Source organism: Ictalurus punctatus, chromosome 25, assembly GCF_001660625.3.
Source record: "Ictalurus punctatus breed USDA103 chromosome 25, Coco_2.0, whole genome shotgun sequence".
NCBI classification, from domain to species: domain Eukaryota; kingdom Metazoa; phylum Chordata; class Actinopteri; order Siluriformes; family Ictaluridae; genus Ictalurus; species Ictalurus punctatus.
In genome coordinates this window covers 6,879,614-6,892,478 of record NC_030440.2, presented here as the reverse complement: position 1 = coordinate 6,892,478, position 12,865 = coordinate 6,879,614, and the positions used below count along the sequence as shown (strand labels likewise).

Here is a 12,865-nt window from a genome sequence, read left to right as displayed (position 1 = left end):
CGTTCAATTCGTGCTTGGCGTGCCATCGCACTCCTGTTAGCCTGCAAAGGGCTCCTCATTCACAGACGGCATGTTGGATAAACAGGTCAAATGTTTGATCTGTGATAGCCCTGTTCAAGAACATCTGCACATGAGGCTATTTTTAGAGCTGAAGCCAGAGGCGCGCAACAGCCCTGCCCTAAACCGATACCCTGTGGAATAACTGCCAGCTAACATTCTAACATTTAATATTGAGGGTTGGGTGACTGAAAGTCCAGCTCGGATGGATGCTGAATTCCCAGTCCTGGAGCAGCTTTGTATGGACTCTGTTCTTGAAGCAGTCTGCCGTTCTGTCTTCAGCTTTTGCATGGATAAGTGCTGTTAACAGGCCTTAGCCTCCCACTGTGTAAACTGAACATCTGTAATAAAATAAATAAATCGACAGAGCAGAGGGGTGGCCACAGACAGCCCTATTCACCCAAATGCAGCAGGGGAAGGATGGCCAGGCCACAGACCAACAGAACACCGTACATGGCAACTGGCAGGATCTGTCCCACTGTTTGAATTCACTCCAAGTTCATCCCTCTTGAAGATGTTTTGTGTATCATGGAGACTGGAAATATACTGCTGAAGTAGTGTGGAGCTAGTGGCTTGCACAAGGTGAACAGCGCTCTATCCAAAGTACTTTTCTGCCCTGAATTATGAAACGTTATGGAGCAAAAGGTCATCTAGCACCACTCTGTCTAAAATCGCTTGTGTGGCGTAGAGGCCAACGCTAATAAAAATGTAAAGGTATGAAATTCCTGAAAGATCAGGTCAATGAGAAGGGAAGGCGCGTCTGCGTTCAGCTTTATGGTTTGTTTTGATCAGGCTGTAGCGTGAAGGTGACGTCCCACTCGTAATCAGTAAGCTGCTGGCAGGCTTCCACAGCTTACACCACTCTGTTTATCGCCATCATATAAAAAGATTAAATCATTAAGATCCAAGACCCTAAGTAAATCAAAGCCTCAGTCATCTTCTCTGTGCTGTTTATCCTTTGTCATGTTCTATATTGCTCGTTCCTTTGCCTTTTTTTTTTTTTTTTTTTAAATGTATTATTTATTTTTAAACCCCTCGTTCTCATCTCTGTGTGTATGTAGGTGCAAAGCCGTTGGAACTCGAACCTCTGTGAGCCCAACCCGTGTAAGAATGAAGCAACCTGCCACAGCATGCTGGGAGATTTTTACTGCGCATGCACTGAGGACTATGAGGGGAAGACCTGTGCGGATCGCAAGGACCACTGCAGGACCGCCCCCTGCCAAGGTAATGAATACCAGCCCTGTGTTCTCTGTAAAGCCTTTCTCCTTCTTCGACAGTTCAGCTTACTGAATATCCTGATCTATGTTGCATCTGAATATATGTACCTGATCTGCAGTTTTTCTATTTCTTTTTTTTTTTCCCCCTCTGTCTCATAGTGATTGACAGCTGTACAATCACTGTGGCGAGCAACACCTCGGTCGGAGGCGTGAGACGCATCTCGTCCAATGTATGTGGGTCTCATGGCCACTGCATCAGTCAGCCCAGCGGCAACTTCACCTGCACCTGTGACCCCGGTTACACTGGCACTTATTGTCATGAAAGTGAGTCCTCCTGCCATCTTGTCCCTTCTTCGTTTGCTCTACTGTACTCGACATGTGCTCTTACCCCAGTGACTCATTGTTTCCTCTTTCAGATGTGAATGACTGTGTGAGTAGCCCATGCCGCAATGGCGGAACCTGCATCGATGGGGTCAACTCTTTCCAGTGCTTCTGTCCTGATGGCTGGGAGGGCAAACTATGTGACCTGAGTGAGTGAAACTGGCTTCATCACCTCCTGTCTCGTCTGTCTCCCTCGATCTTGGCTCACGCTCACTTCACTTTCCTCCCTTTTAGACGTGAATGAGTGCAGCAGGAACCCATGTAAGAACGGTGGCCACTGTCAAGACCTGGTCAATGACTTCTATTGCGAGTGTGCTGATGGCTGGAAGGGTAAGACATGCCACTCACGCGAGAGCCAGTGCGACTCCAGTACTTGTGCCAGCGGGGGTACCTGCTATGACCATGGAGACACCTTCCGCTGTGCTTGTCTGCCTGGCTGGGGTGGGCGCACCTGCAACACGGGTAAGCTTGCTGACCTCTGACGTTTGTTGTCCAAGAATGTTGGAGTAGTTCTTGTAGGGCTTCTTTTTGTATGTGTAGTGTTGTGTTGATTGAGCTAAAGTGAGAATGTATGAGTGGTACTTGAGTCCATTTTGGTAATGGTGAATCCATTCTCTCTGTGTTCTCCAGCAAAGAACAGCACATGCGCTTCCAGTCCATGTGTTAATGGAGGAACATGTGTGGGAGGAGGCGACACGTTTACCTGCATTTGTAAGGACGGCTGGGAGGGACCTTCCTGTTCACAGAGTCAGTTCCAAATGTCATTTTTTGTTCTATTTAGACTTTAAATTAAAGGATCTTATGTGTTAATTATGCTATTATGTATGTGATGTTAATACAAGCATTTGAGATTCAGTTCCATCTGACTGACTTTTTTTTTTTTTTTTTTTTTCTTTTTTCTTTCCCCTTTCTGTTTTTCTCCCTTCGTAACAGACACCAATGACTGCAACCCTCACCCTTGGTAAGTGAGCTGCAGCATCCCTGCCTCCACCCTATTTACTCTACTCTAATCAGGGCTGTTGGTGGTTCTGTTGTCCCTGCTGTCTGTGGTGACCCTCCCCTTCCCTGTACAACACCACCAGCTGTGAATAACCCCTCTTGCATGGCTTTCTGCCCAGTTCCACCCCCCACCCCCCCACCCCCACAGTCTTGCCTTCCATTCTCTGTGAACGGATATGTACGAGGAGGAGGAGGCTGGGCAGGCTGAAGGATGGGAGGGGGTGTTGTAAAGCCAAGGGAAGATCTCCCTTAAGCCAACAGCATGGGAGAGCGCAGGATGGTTTTAATGGGGCACACAATAGAACCGATGGCCTTAAAAGGGTGCCTCCAGTGGTGAGGGCTTGAGGGATTGGGAGAAGGAGGCGGGGCTGACTCTTTCTCCCGCAGCCCTCGTTGCCCTCCTGCCATTCTACCCTGCTGACCCGCAAGCAAGGGATTGTGGATGGGGACGGGAACAGGGAGGAGGGGACAAGGAGGGCAGCCCAGCATGGGGCCAACAGGGATTAGCATCTGAAAAGTGCAGTATTGATGAATGGGATGAGGCCTTTGTAACCTTTCCTATCCTGCTCTGTATTTTTATTTATTAATTTTTTTCTTTGCATCCTTCTATATTGCTACATTTCTGCCATGAATGGCTAATCGATGCTGTCTCGACGAATTCTGTGAAGCAAACTGTTGTCAGTAATTCTGCATTTGCTCTCTTGTGCAGCTATAATGGAGGAATCTGCGTGGATGGCGTAAACTGGTTCCGCTGTGAGTGCGCCCCAGGCTTCGCCGGGCCTGACTGCCGCATCAGTGAGTATTCACAGGGAGGAAAAGTGGGAACGATGAATGCCAGATTACAGAGCATCCTGTGTACTTTGACCTCTTTGAGGAGCAAAGGTTAACCCTTGCATACACACAGACAGAAGAGATGAATTATTCAAGCAGTGGCAGAAATTCCTCGCCGCTGTCCAGGAGCTGTCTCTTTGTCTCGTCTGACTGTTGATGAGTCTGACAGAAAATGGTCTCTTAAGGATTCCATGCATTTCTCTGACTTAATGTCTGGAAATCAATCCCAGGGAACTGCCTGTATGACCTATTATACATTTTATAAATTATCAGATATTTGGATTGTGGAGTTATTTTGTTGTTGTTGCTTGAGGGATTGCAATTTTCAAATATACTTTACTCTATATATTAATGTATGATTCTTTCCTCAGACATTGACGAATGCCAGTCATCGCCCTGTGCGTACGGAGCTACGTGTGTGGATGAGATCAACGGCTTCCACTGCATATGTCCACTCGGGCGCTCTGGACCTCGATGCCAAGAGTGTAAGTTGCTTTTCAGAGCTGCTTTCCAAGTATAGACTGAAAATCAAAACCTTGTGCTATCCTGCTCTAAGCTATGAGAAGATTTTCATGAATTGATTTAGTATGAGTCGATTTAGAGGTTATTTGTTGTGTGATCCAGTCATAGGCATTGGGAAGACGTGTCATTATACTGGACTGCAGTTCCCTCATGGTAGCCGCTGGGAGGAAGACTGCAACACCTGCCAGTGTATTAATGGCAAAGTAGAGTGCACAAAGGTAAATATTACTTTCCATCACACTGTTCTGACAAGTCCATTATTATTCTCATCCTGTCTGTATAGGAGAGTGCTGTACTGGTTATATCACCATTTCATGGGGCAAGCAATGCCTCTGGGGACTACAGTAATCGGGGAACAGGACACATGAAATGCACAGAATAAATACATCGAATTACACGTTTATACATAGAAACAGCTCATCACATCGGTACACAAATATAATGTGCAGACACGCAACGTTGACATTCAGAGTGTGTAGGATGGGAGTTATTGGGTTTAGTGTAAGTGTGTAGTTAAATTCCTAATCATTTCAATGGAAACATCATGGATATTTTCACTTGTGGGCATGACCTTTGACCCGTGTAACCCTCGGTCAGGTGCTGTGTGGCAGGCGGCCGTGCCTACTTCCAGGAGCCCCTGGGAGAGAGAATCACGTCTGTCCAGCAGGTCGCGAGTGCCTAGAGCACAGCTTCCTCACCTGCCTCTCTCCCCCATGCCACCACTGGGGCTTCTGCTCAAGTCCTGACACCCCACCAGCTCTTCACACCAAGTGTGAACCCAATACAGACTACCTGGGCAACAGCTGTGCCCGAATTACACTCATCTTCAACCGGGACAAGCTACCAACAGTGAGTTTGGGATTAATATTCTGACTGTGTAGCTGTTTGTCTTTTTGATTTTTAAAAAAAAAAAAAAAAAAAACATTCCACAGCAGCTTGTCTGAATTTAACAGCTGATTGGCAAACAGCATGTTCTGTTGTTAAGTACTGATTCCTCTCCTAGGGTACAACAGTGGAGAATGTGTGCTCGGAACTGAGGTACCTGCCTGCTACACGGAACCTCGCCAAAGACGATGCCCTATTGGTTCTTTGTGAACTCTCCTACTCCAACCAGGATGCAGTAGAGGTAGCCATGGTGAGTGAATTAGTCATTTTTATCGAAAAGTGTGTAAGATAAAATTTGTGTCTGCAAATGGCTGTGGAGTTTACTGATTACTACATACACTTCAATGGTGTGGCTTCCACCGATTTATTTTGAAAGGTGTTTATATTTTGTACACTATATAGCCAAAAGTATGTGGGCACCTGACCATTAAACATCCCATTCTAAAACGATGGCCATTAATATTGAGTTGTTCGCTCTTTACTGCTTTAACAGCCTCTACTCTTTTTTGAGAAGGCTTTCCACTAGGTTTTAGAGCGTGGCTGTGGAGATTTGCCCACAAGAGTTCGGCCACTGATGTCTGGCCAGAACGCCTGGCGTGAAGTTGCCTTTCCAGTTCATCCCAATGGTGTTCAGGAGCATTGTCATGCTGAAACCGCTTGGTTCCAACTTTGTGGCAGCAGTTTGGGGAAGACACGCGCATGAGTGTTAGTCATGTGTCCACATACTTTTGGCTGCATGAACTTGGCTATAGTATATAAAAGTTTATAATTCATCTCGAGGATTCCCACAGACATCCTGTCCAACATCCCTGTTACTTCATTCTGTATTTTCCTTCAATACACAAAGTCTCTGAGTGGAGAATGGGGCGTCGGTAGCTCATTCTCATCATTTTCGTTTTACAGAGATTGATTTAACTGACTGACAGCAGCTTGAGTCTTGAGATTAATAAATAAACCTATTAGGTATAACTATTTGGATATTCTTGTTCAATCATGCGCTCCCGGTGGTGTACTCCTATTTGTGAGGTGCGTAATACACATAAAGCTTTGCATTTCAGCTTTTTTTTAATGAGTCATTGTGGCTTATGTGGATTGCTTTTACTTGCCTTTACTTGTGTATGGATTTATGTGCTACACACATTATAACAAGCTGACTCACAGCTTCAGGACCTGCTGAGGTATGCAGAGCTGCACGTCTTTGCATGTTGGAGTTTTCATTTTTTAAAAATAAATAAATAAAAAAATCAATGGGATGAAGGAATGAAATGAGAGAATGATCGTAATCACTGCAAAGATAGGCTTCCTCATTCCTCTTATTTGAACTTGGTTGAAACTAGTTTATTTTAAACCACGCGTTAAACACATGACATCTGCTGTCCAAAGTGTCTCCCTACTTCTCTCACAAAGCGTACATTTCTAAACTACATATTTACATGACTGTATTCGACAAGTTTGAACCGGGTCTCATTCCCACATTCTCCATCAGGACTTCCTGCAATGTGTCATCCTCCTGTCTTGCTGTCAGGCTGTCTCTCCACCATGTGTACACACACACACACACACACATATATACACATACATATATACACTCCTAACATATCCAATGTTGGCTCTGTGCAGTCCTTCCAGCAGGACGAGCAGCCTGACCACAGTCGGATCCAGGAGGCGGCCAGCACCATCGTCAGCACGCTGTCCAAGCGCCACAACAGCACCATCATGCTGGCTGTCATCGAGGTCAAAGTGGAGACGCGGGTCGTGCCTCAGTCTGTGGGTGAGTATCCACCAATTCACGCAGATTAAACGGCTATGACAGGAGGGCGCCTGGAGACCAGAGGCCGTAAAGCCAGTGTGATTCATCCTCTTTACTCTCGCTGTAGCTGACACTGCATGGGAACAGCATGACTAAACTGAAGTCACTGTCTGCATGCTTTCAGGCAGTAATGACTCCTAAAGAGTCCTAAATGACAAGGCATTCTCTGATGGAAGTGCAGTCATTTTTAGGAGCCAGAAGGTTAAAAGGTGCATCAAATCTTGAGAAGCTTTGAAGTAGAAGAGGGTGGATTCCGATTCGAATCTGGTTTCTTTCTCGTCATTGTCATGGTCAGGGACCTTGCTCTACAATTTATACACTGTTTTGCGACTGTCCGTCTGTTAAAAGTATGATACAAATATAGGAAAGCTTTCTATACAAAGTGTCGTCGAATTATGGTTAATTAATTGGTGATTAATTATTCTATTAATGATTGCCTGGTGTTTTCAATAATGTGTTTCAACTATATTTTAAGTGCCTGTCACGTCAAATGAAAGTTCTACGCAGTCTGTGTGGCAAAAAATATTTGTCATAATTAGTCAGTGCGTTTACGTGGACAACAATAATCCACTATTAACCCGATTAAGACAATACTGTGATTAAGAAACTACCATTTAAACGGCTATTTTTAATTACCTTCATCTGATTAAGGTCACACTTTAAGTAAACACAAATTGAATTAAGACGTGTGGAATATTCCTGTTTTAGTCGCATTATCGACATGTATTACAGACATGTACGCACCTTAATCACATTAACATTATTAATTATTATTTTGCGACAGGACACGATCACACGGCAGTGCTCAACCGTTTTGCGGCGAACAAGAGAGTACGGCTGCGTTCAAAACTGCATACTTGCCTACTATAGGCCTGTAGTGGGGAAAAATACATGTATCTCGGCTATTATATAGTAGGTAAGTATGCGGTTTGGGACGCAGCCCACGGCTTCAAGCAGTCGTCTATTTGCACGTACAGCATGACAAATAATTAACTGCACTTGAAGCGTTCGTAAAAAAAAAAAATGTAATAAAAACACCCAAAACTGTATACGGTTCCATAACGAAGACGAACTGTATGTTGATACGTGAAATTCTGGAGGGACGTTGGACGGCGTGGTGCGGTGACGTAATGACGCTGGCTGTTAATCTAATTATGTTCTATAACATGTCAAACGGGTACATGACAGGAGTATTCTAAAAGTGTCTCATATAAACACCTTAATCACAATATTATCTTACTCAGAGTAAGGTCAATAATTAGATTAGTGTTGTCCATGTAAACGTAGTCAATGTAACAGGACTGTTACAGAACACGTTTACACACTCTAATGAAGAAAAAAACCTTTTTATTTGTTTTTATTTTTTATATACAGATTACCTAGTGCCTGTGCTGTGCGTGGTCTTCTGTGCGCTCTGGGTGTTCTGCGTGATCGTGTGCGTGTGGTGGACGCGTAAGCGGCGAAAAGAGCGTGAGAGGCGCGAGCGTGCACCTGTGGAGGAGAGCGTCAACAACCAGTGGGAGCCACTGCGACCAGTGACACGGCAGCAGTACAAGGACAACCGCGATGCTGAATACGAGCGCGTCAAGCTGATGGGCAACACCGAGCGCGCGTGCAAAGGTGAAGAAGACCAGCTGGAGGAAGAGGATGGGGAGGAAGAGGAACTAGAGCTGTGCGAGGAGTGGTGTGGGACAGAGGGTGGCAAGAGGCCCATCCAAAAGTACTCGAAAGCAACAGTGCAAGTGAACAGCGAGCTGATCTGCACCACACGCAGCAGCAATGCGCCCCTCAAAGCTCCTCACCGGACAGCCCACAGCCACAAAGACAACCGCTGGAAAAACACAAACAGCGCCACTGGCCAAGACCCCAAAGAGCTGTATGTATAGACGCTAAAGCACAGACCCGGGCACAGAGACAGGCTCTTTTTCTGACGAAGAAAACAACAGACTGTTGAGTTCGAGAGAGAGACGGAGAACATTATTATTATTATTATTATTATTATTATTATTATTATTATTTTCCCCTCTTTTCATTTTCACCTTCTTTTTATTTAATGCGCTGAGATATTTTGAGTCTGAGAGACTTTTTTTCCTCTTGAAACATTTTTTTTTTTTTTTTTTCGAATGTACAGATGAAGTGAATTTGTTTTACATTATAAGAAAAGGTGAAGAGATGGCCACTTTTTTTTTTTTTTTTCTTCAAAATGTACTGCTGAAAGGAGTTTGGCAGTAAATCAAGGAAAAAATATAAACTGTATAAAGACTTTTTTTCGTTGCTGTTTACAGTTGATTCTGGTTTTGTTCTATTGTGAGTGGCCTGTATTTTTGGATGGGGCTGCCAGTGGCCCTGTGGACAGAAGTAAGAACTTCTTGTAAGTTGTTTTTTTTTTTTTTCTTCTTCTTCTTCTTCTTTTTCTCATTCATCTCGTCACCTCTCCTTACTCCATGCTTGCCTTACTCAGCTCACAGGTCGGCGCCTGCGAAGTGGCCTTGTTTTTTCTCGTGTCTGTTGTCTTGGCTGAACACTCCTTAAACGATAAAGGATTGCAGTATTTTGAGTTGGTAGCAAGTGCCTTCTGACAAGCCCGTTGCGTCTCTCGCTGCCGAGATCAACCCCAATAGATCACAAAGGGAGCTTGTCTCCTGTTTTGTACCACCGAGGTATTTGATCAAAGAAAGAAAGAAATCTGTAAATAGTTGTACATAGTAAAGGAGTCGCTGTATATTTGAATTTAGTAAATTAAGACAAGTCACACTTTTTTATTACTATTATGATTGAAATTATTATTATTATTATTATTATTATTATTATTATTATTTGTTATTATTATGATTTGGGTTTTTTGTTCGTTTGTTTTTTTACAATGCCATTCCTTTTATTTATGCCAGTTGACATAGGCAGGTTTTATACAAGTATACAGCATCCCACAGTCAGGACAGTAATGTAATCAAAGTTTATTTCTTTTTTTTTTTTTTTTTTTTCTTTTATGTTGTCGATTTTTGTTTTCACATTGATGCGAGTCATTCTTTACATTTAGGTGGTATATTGTGGCGTGTGTTTTTTGCTTCCGTAAAAGAAATCCTCTGTGCCCCTTTCAGCTTCTGTCCTTCCTTGCTGTCATAGAATTCTGGAAACCTGCAGAAATTCCTAACATGTGTCGAGGCTTATGGGGTCAAATACTCCCTTATTATGGGTCTGGTCTCCTACGATGTGAATCTGTTCTTGCTCCATCTGCTTGCTCCTGCCTTTTTTTTTTTTTTTTTTTTTCTTTTTTTTTTTTTTTTTGTGGCTTCATGAAGGGAACAAATTTTTTTGTAAAGCGGTTTGTATTTGAGGTACCAACTCTAAACAAAAATGGATTACCTCAGCAGTGGCTGACTTTTTTTTTTTTCTTCTTCTTTTTTTTCTTCCCCCCTTTCATTTTCATGTTGAATATGTAGGTGGCTTCTTGCTGCCACATATGAGAGGATTCAAATAAAAGAATTGAAATATTAATCTGAACAGCTGGTGAAATAAGAAACCCATATAAAAAGCTGAATGAGCATTATGGAAAGGACTGGGTTGGGGTTCGAAGAAGATTGGAAAACAAACAAAAAAAAATGTATTGCGCGGCAAATGTTTTGGTTCATTTAGTTGAATTTATGTTTGTTCTTAGAAATAAATCAAACTATTTATTAAAGCATTTTATAACAATATGCTCAAGAAAACCATGGTGTTGTGGTATTTAGTATGAAATTAGCCTATGAAGATCTTTTGTTTTTTTTTATAGCACTTCTCTGTTAATTTATAACTTTGCTATGGTTATAGTATTGGAACAAAATAATGAAACTCTGGGCTGAGTTTTATAATAAATTGCCCGTATACATAACCCTACTTGCCCTTGCTGCAGCCAGAGGTGAGCAGCAAGACGATCAATACGGGAACGGTCGTCTTCTTCTTCCAGTCAGGACGGCCCTGTGAGGAAACGACCAATAGTAACGGCTCTCCTGTTGTCGGCTGACTACATGCAGGCCAATGGGATCTTCTGCTTTCTTGTGGCTTCATCCATTCTGAATGTTTCATGAGGATCCGTATGATGATGCTGAGAGTTTGTTATGGTTTTGTCTCATGAGCTGCCACTAATGGGATGCTTCTCCGGTGGAATAATGGTGTCAGGTTTCACATCGTGGAGTGGAGGGTTGAGGCTGTGTAGGTGTTTTAATACTGTATTTTGCTTCTTTTATAGTGGTACATCTAAACGAATAGCAAGGGGCAATTGATGTAGAATACAGCAGTGGAGAGACAGCTGATGAATAAGTGTACAAGTGTGCTTTTCCGACATAATTATGAGTATTATGGGCTTGTTTATCATCTAATAAGCAGGCAGTGCATTATTTTCAAAGGCCTCCAGAATGATTTGCCTAACTGCAAAAAATATTTGTTTTAAAAAATATGTAAAACAGTAGGAGAATCTATTTATTTTCATCGTTCTGAAAATAACCCGTCTAATTCTCATTAGAACTATTTATTCAAATAATTGTAATTTCTCTCAAACATATTAGACCTCTAAAGAATATTTAAAATACACGCAAGCAAGTATTTTTGAAAACCTTTTTTTTTTTTTATTTGCTCAGTCCTCAGGAACTCTTTTAACCTTGTCCTGTTTCCCTGGGGTAAAAATATGGGGTTGCACACACACTCATTATAAAATCCCTTTGTCATCCTTTACTGTGGGGGAAAAACCAAAGACCTTTTAACACGAAAGTGACTGATGGTTGTTGACGTGCACAAGTCAGGTAATTTTTTTTATTTTATGCATAAGAAGTTAAAAATACCTTTATGCACAATTATGGGAATTAAATAAACATGTTTTAAACTAGGTGAAAGTTTGTCACTTAGAAATTAAAAGCGAATTGATTCCTGTGGTTGTTTCAACACCAAGTGTAAGGTGCTACTTTTATAAGAATGAGAAAGGAGCCTTTTCTGAATACTTGATTCAAAATGCAACATCTAAAATTCACCAAGCGTTTATACAACTACAATTGACCTAGTGTCTTGTAGGCAGATAAGGCCAAAATCAAACCTTTTGGTCATTCACATCAAGGGCTGGTGGTTTATCTATACCATTCATCCATCTTTTATACCGCTTTATCCTTTTCAGGGTCACGGGGAAACCTGGAGCTCTCGGGGAGCATCGGGCACGAGGCGGGGTACACCCTGGACAGGGTGCCATCCACCGCAGGGCACAATCACATACACACTCACACACCCATTCATACACTACGGACACTTTGGACACGCCAATCAGCCTACCATGCATGTCTTTGGACTGGGGGAGGAAACCGGAGTGCCCGGAGGAAACCCCCGCAGCACGGGGAGAACATGCAAACTCCGCACACACAGGGCCACGGTGGGAATCGCTAACCACTAAGGTGGTTCAGGGGCTCTAGACTGAAGTCCAGAACCTGCATGCTTCCCCCTTCCAGACTTGGCCTTACATAGCACAAAAACAGCGGTTTGCAGTTCTCTCTGGATTTGAAACCTATAGAAAACCTGTGGTCTGAATTAAAGAGGGAAGACTCCATTCACAAGTGTAGTATGAAGAAGAAAATGTTCTGCATGAGGAGTGCACCAAGATCCCTGTACAAGTATTTTCAGCCATGTTAGACATTACAGGAAGAGGATTCAGTGCTGTTATTCTCTCCAGGGTAAAACTGGACCACTTAAACAAATCATTTTTTGTGTGTGTTTGGAAAAAGGAAAACATGTTTAAATAAAACTATACAATGCACCTCTATGTTTGAGCTCAAAATATCACTTAATGCATGTGGTATTCTTTCAACATATTCATTTCTGCTGGTTGTCAAGAATGGTGCCAATAATTCTGGAGTGCTTGGTTAAAACCGACATCATCATCATCATTCACCGTCAGCACTGCTTATCACAGACAAGACACATGTTCTGGGAGATGCTGCATTTACGTGAACGTTTCCTGCTCTGCTTCCAATCAAATCGAGTCATTTACTCGATTCAGAATTTTGTCTACTATCACTGTCCCACATGAGATGAGAGCCATAAAGCTGCTCCATGTCTCGCTGTGTGAGACTGCAGCATGTGGCTGAAAGCTGACACCGGATTCCTGGAGCGTCTCCCAGCAGTCAAGGACGTCTGACCCTCACACATT

The 12,865-nt window shown here is 42.9% G+C and overlaps 1 protein-coding gene across 2 annotated transcripts in view; it reads left to right on the top strand.

Moving 5' to 3' along the window:
* Positions 1 to 10,409, top strand: part of jag2b (jagged canonical Notch ligand 2b) — a 38,235-nt gene extending 27,826 nt beyond the window's left edge. For both annotated transcript variants that reach the window (XM_017456499.3, XM_017456500.3), the window contains 13 exons: positions 1,119 to 1,281; positions 1,434 to 1,598; positions 1,691 to 1,804; positions 1,890 to 2,117; positions 2,286 to 2,402; positions 2,589 to 2,616; positions 3,364 to 3,449; positions 3,857 to 3,970; positions 4,110 to 4,225; positions 4,605 to 4,856; positions 5,011 to 5,142; positions 6,513 to 6,663; positions 8,077 to 10,409. In XM_017456499.3, the coding sequence (XP_017311988.1) occupies positions 1,119 to 1,281; positions 1,434 to 1,598; positions 1,691 to 1,804; positions 1,890 to 2,117; positions 2,286 to 2,402; positions 2,589 to 2,616; positions 3,364 to 3,449; positions 3,857 to 3,970; positions 4,110 to 4,225; positions 4,605 to 4,856; positions 5,011 to 5,142; positions 6,513 to 6,663; positions 8,077 to 8,588 (2,178 nt within the window). In that variant the 3' untranslated portion in view covers positions 8,589 to 10,409. The remainder of the gene's footprint in view (positions 1 to 1,118; positions 1,282 to 1,433; positions 1,599 to 1,690; positions 1,805 to 1,889; positions 2,118 to 2,285; positions 2,403 to 2,588; positions 2,617 to 3,363; positions 3,450 to 3,856; positions 3,971 to 4,109; positions 4,226 to 4,604; positions 4,857 to 5,010; positions 5,143 to 6,512; positions 6,664 to 8,076) is intronic.
* Positions 10,410 to 12,865: the final 2,456 nt, after the last annotated feature.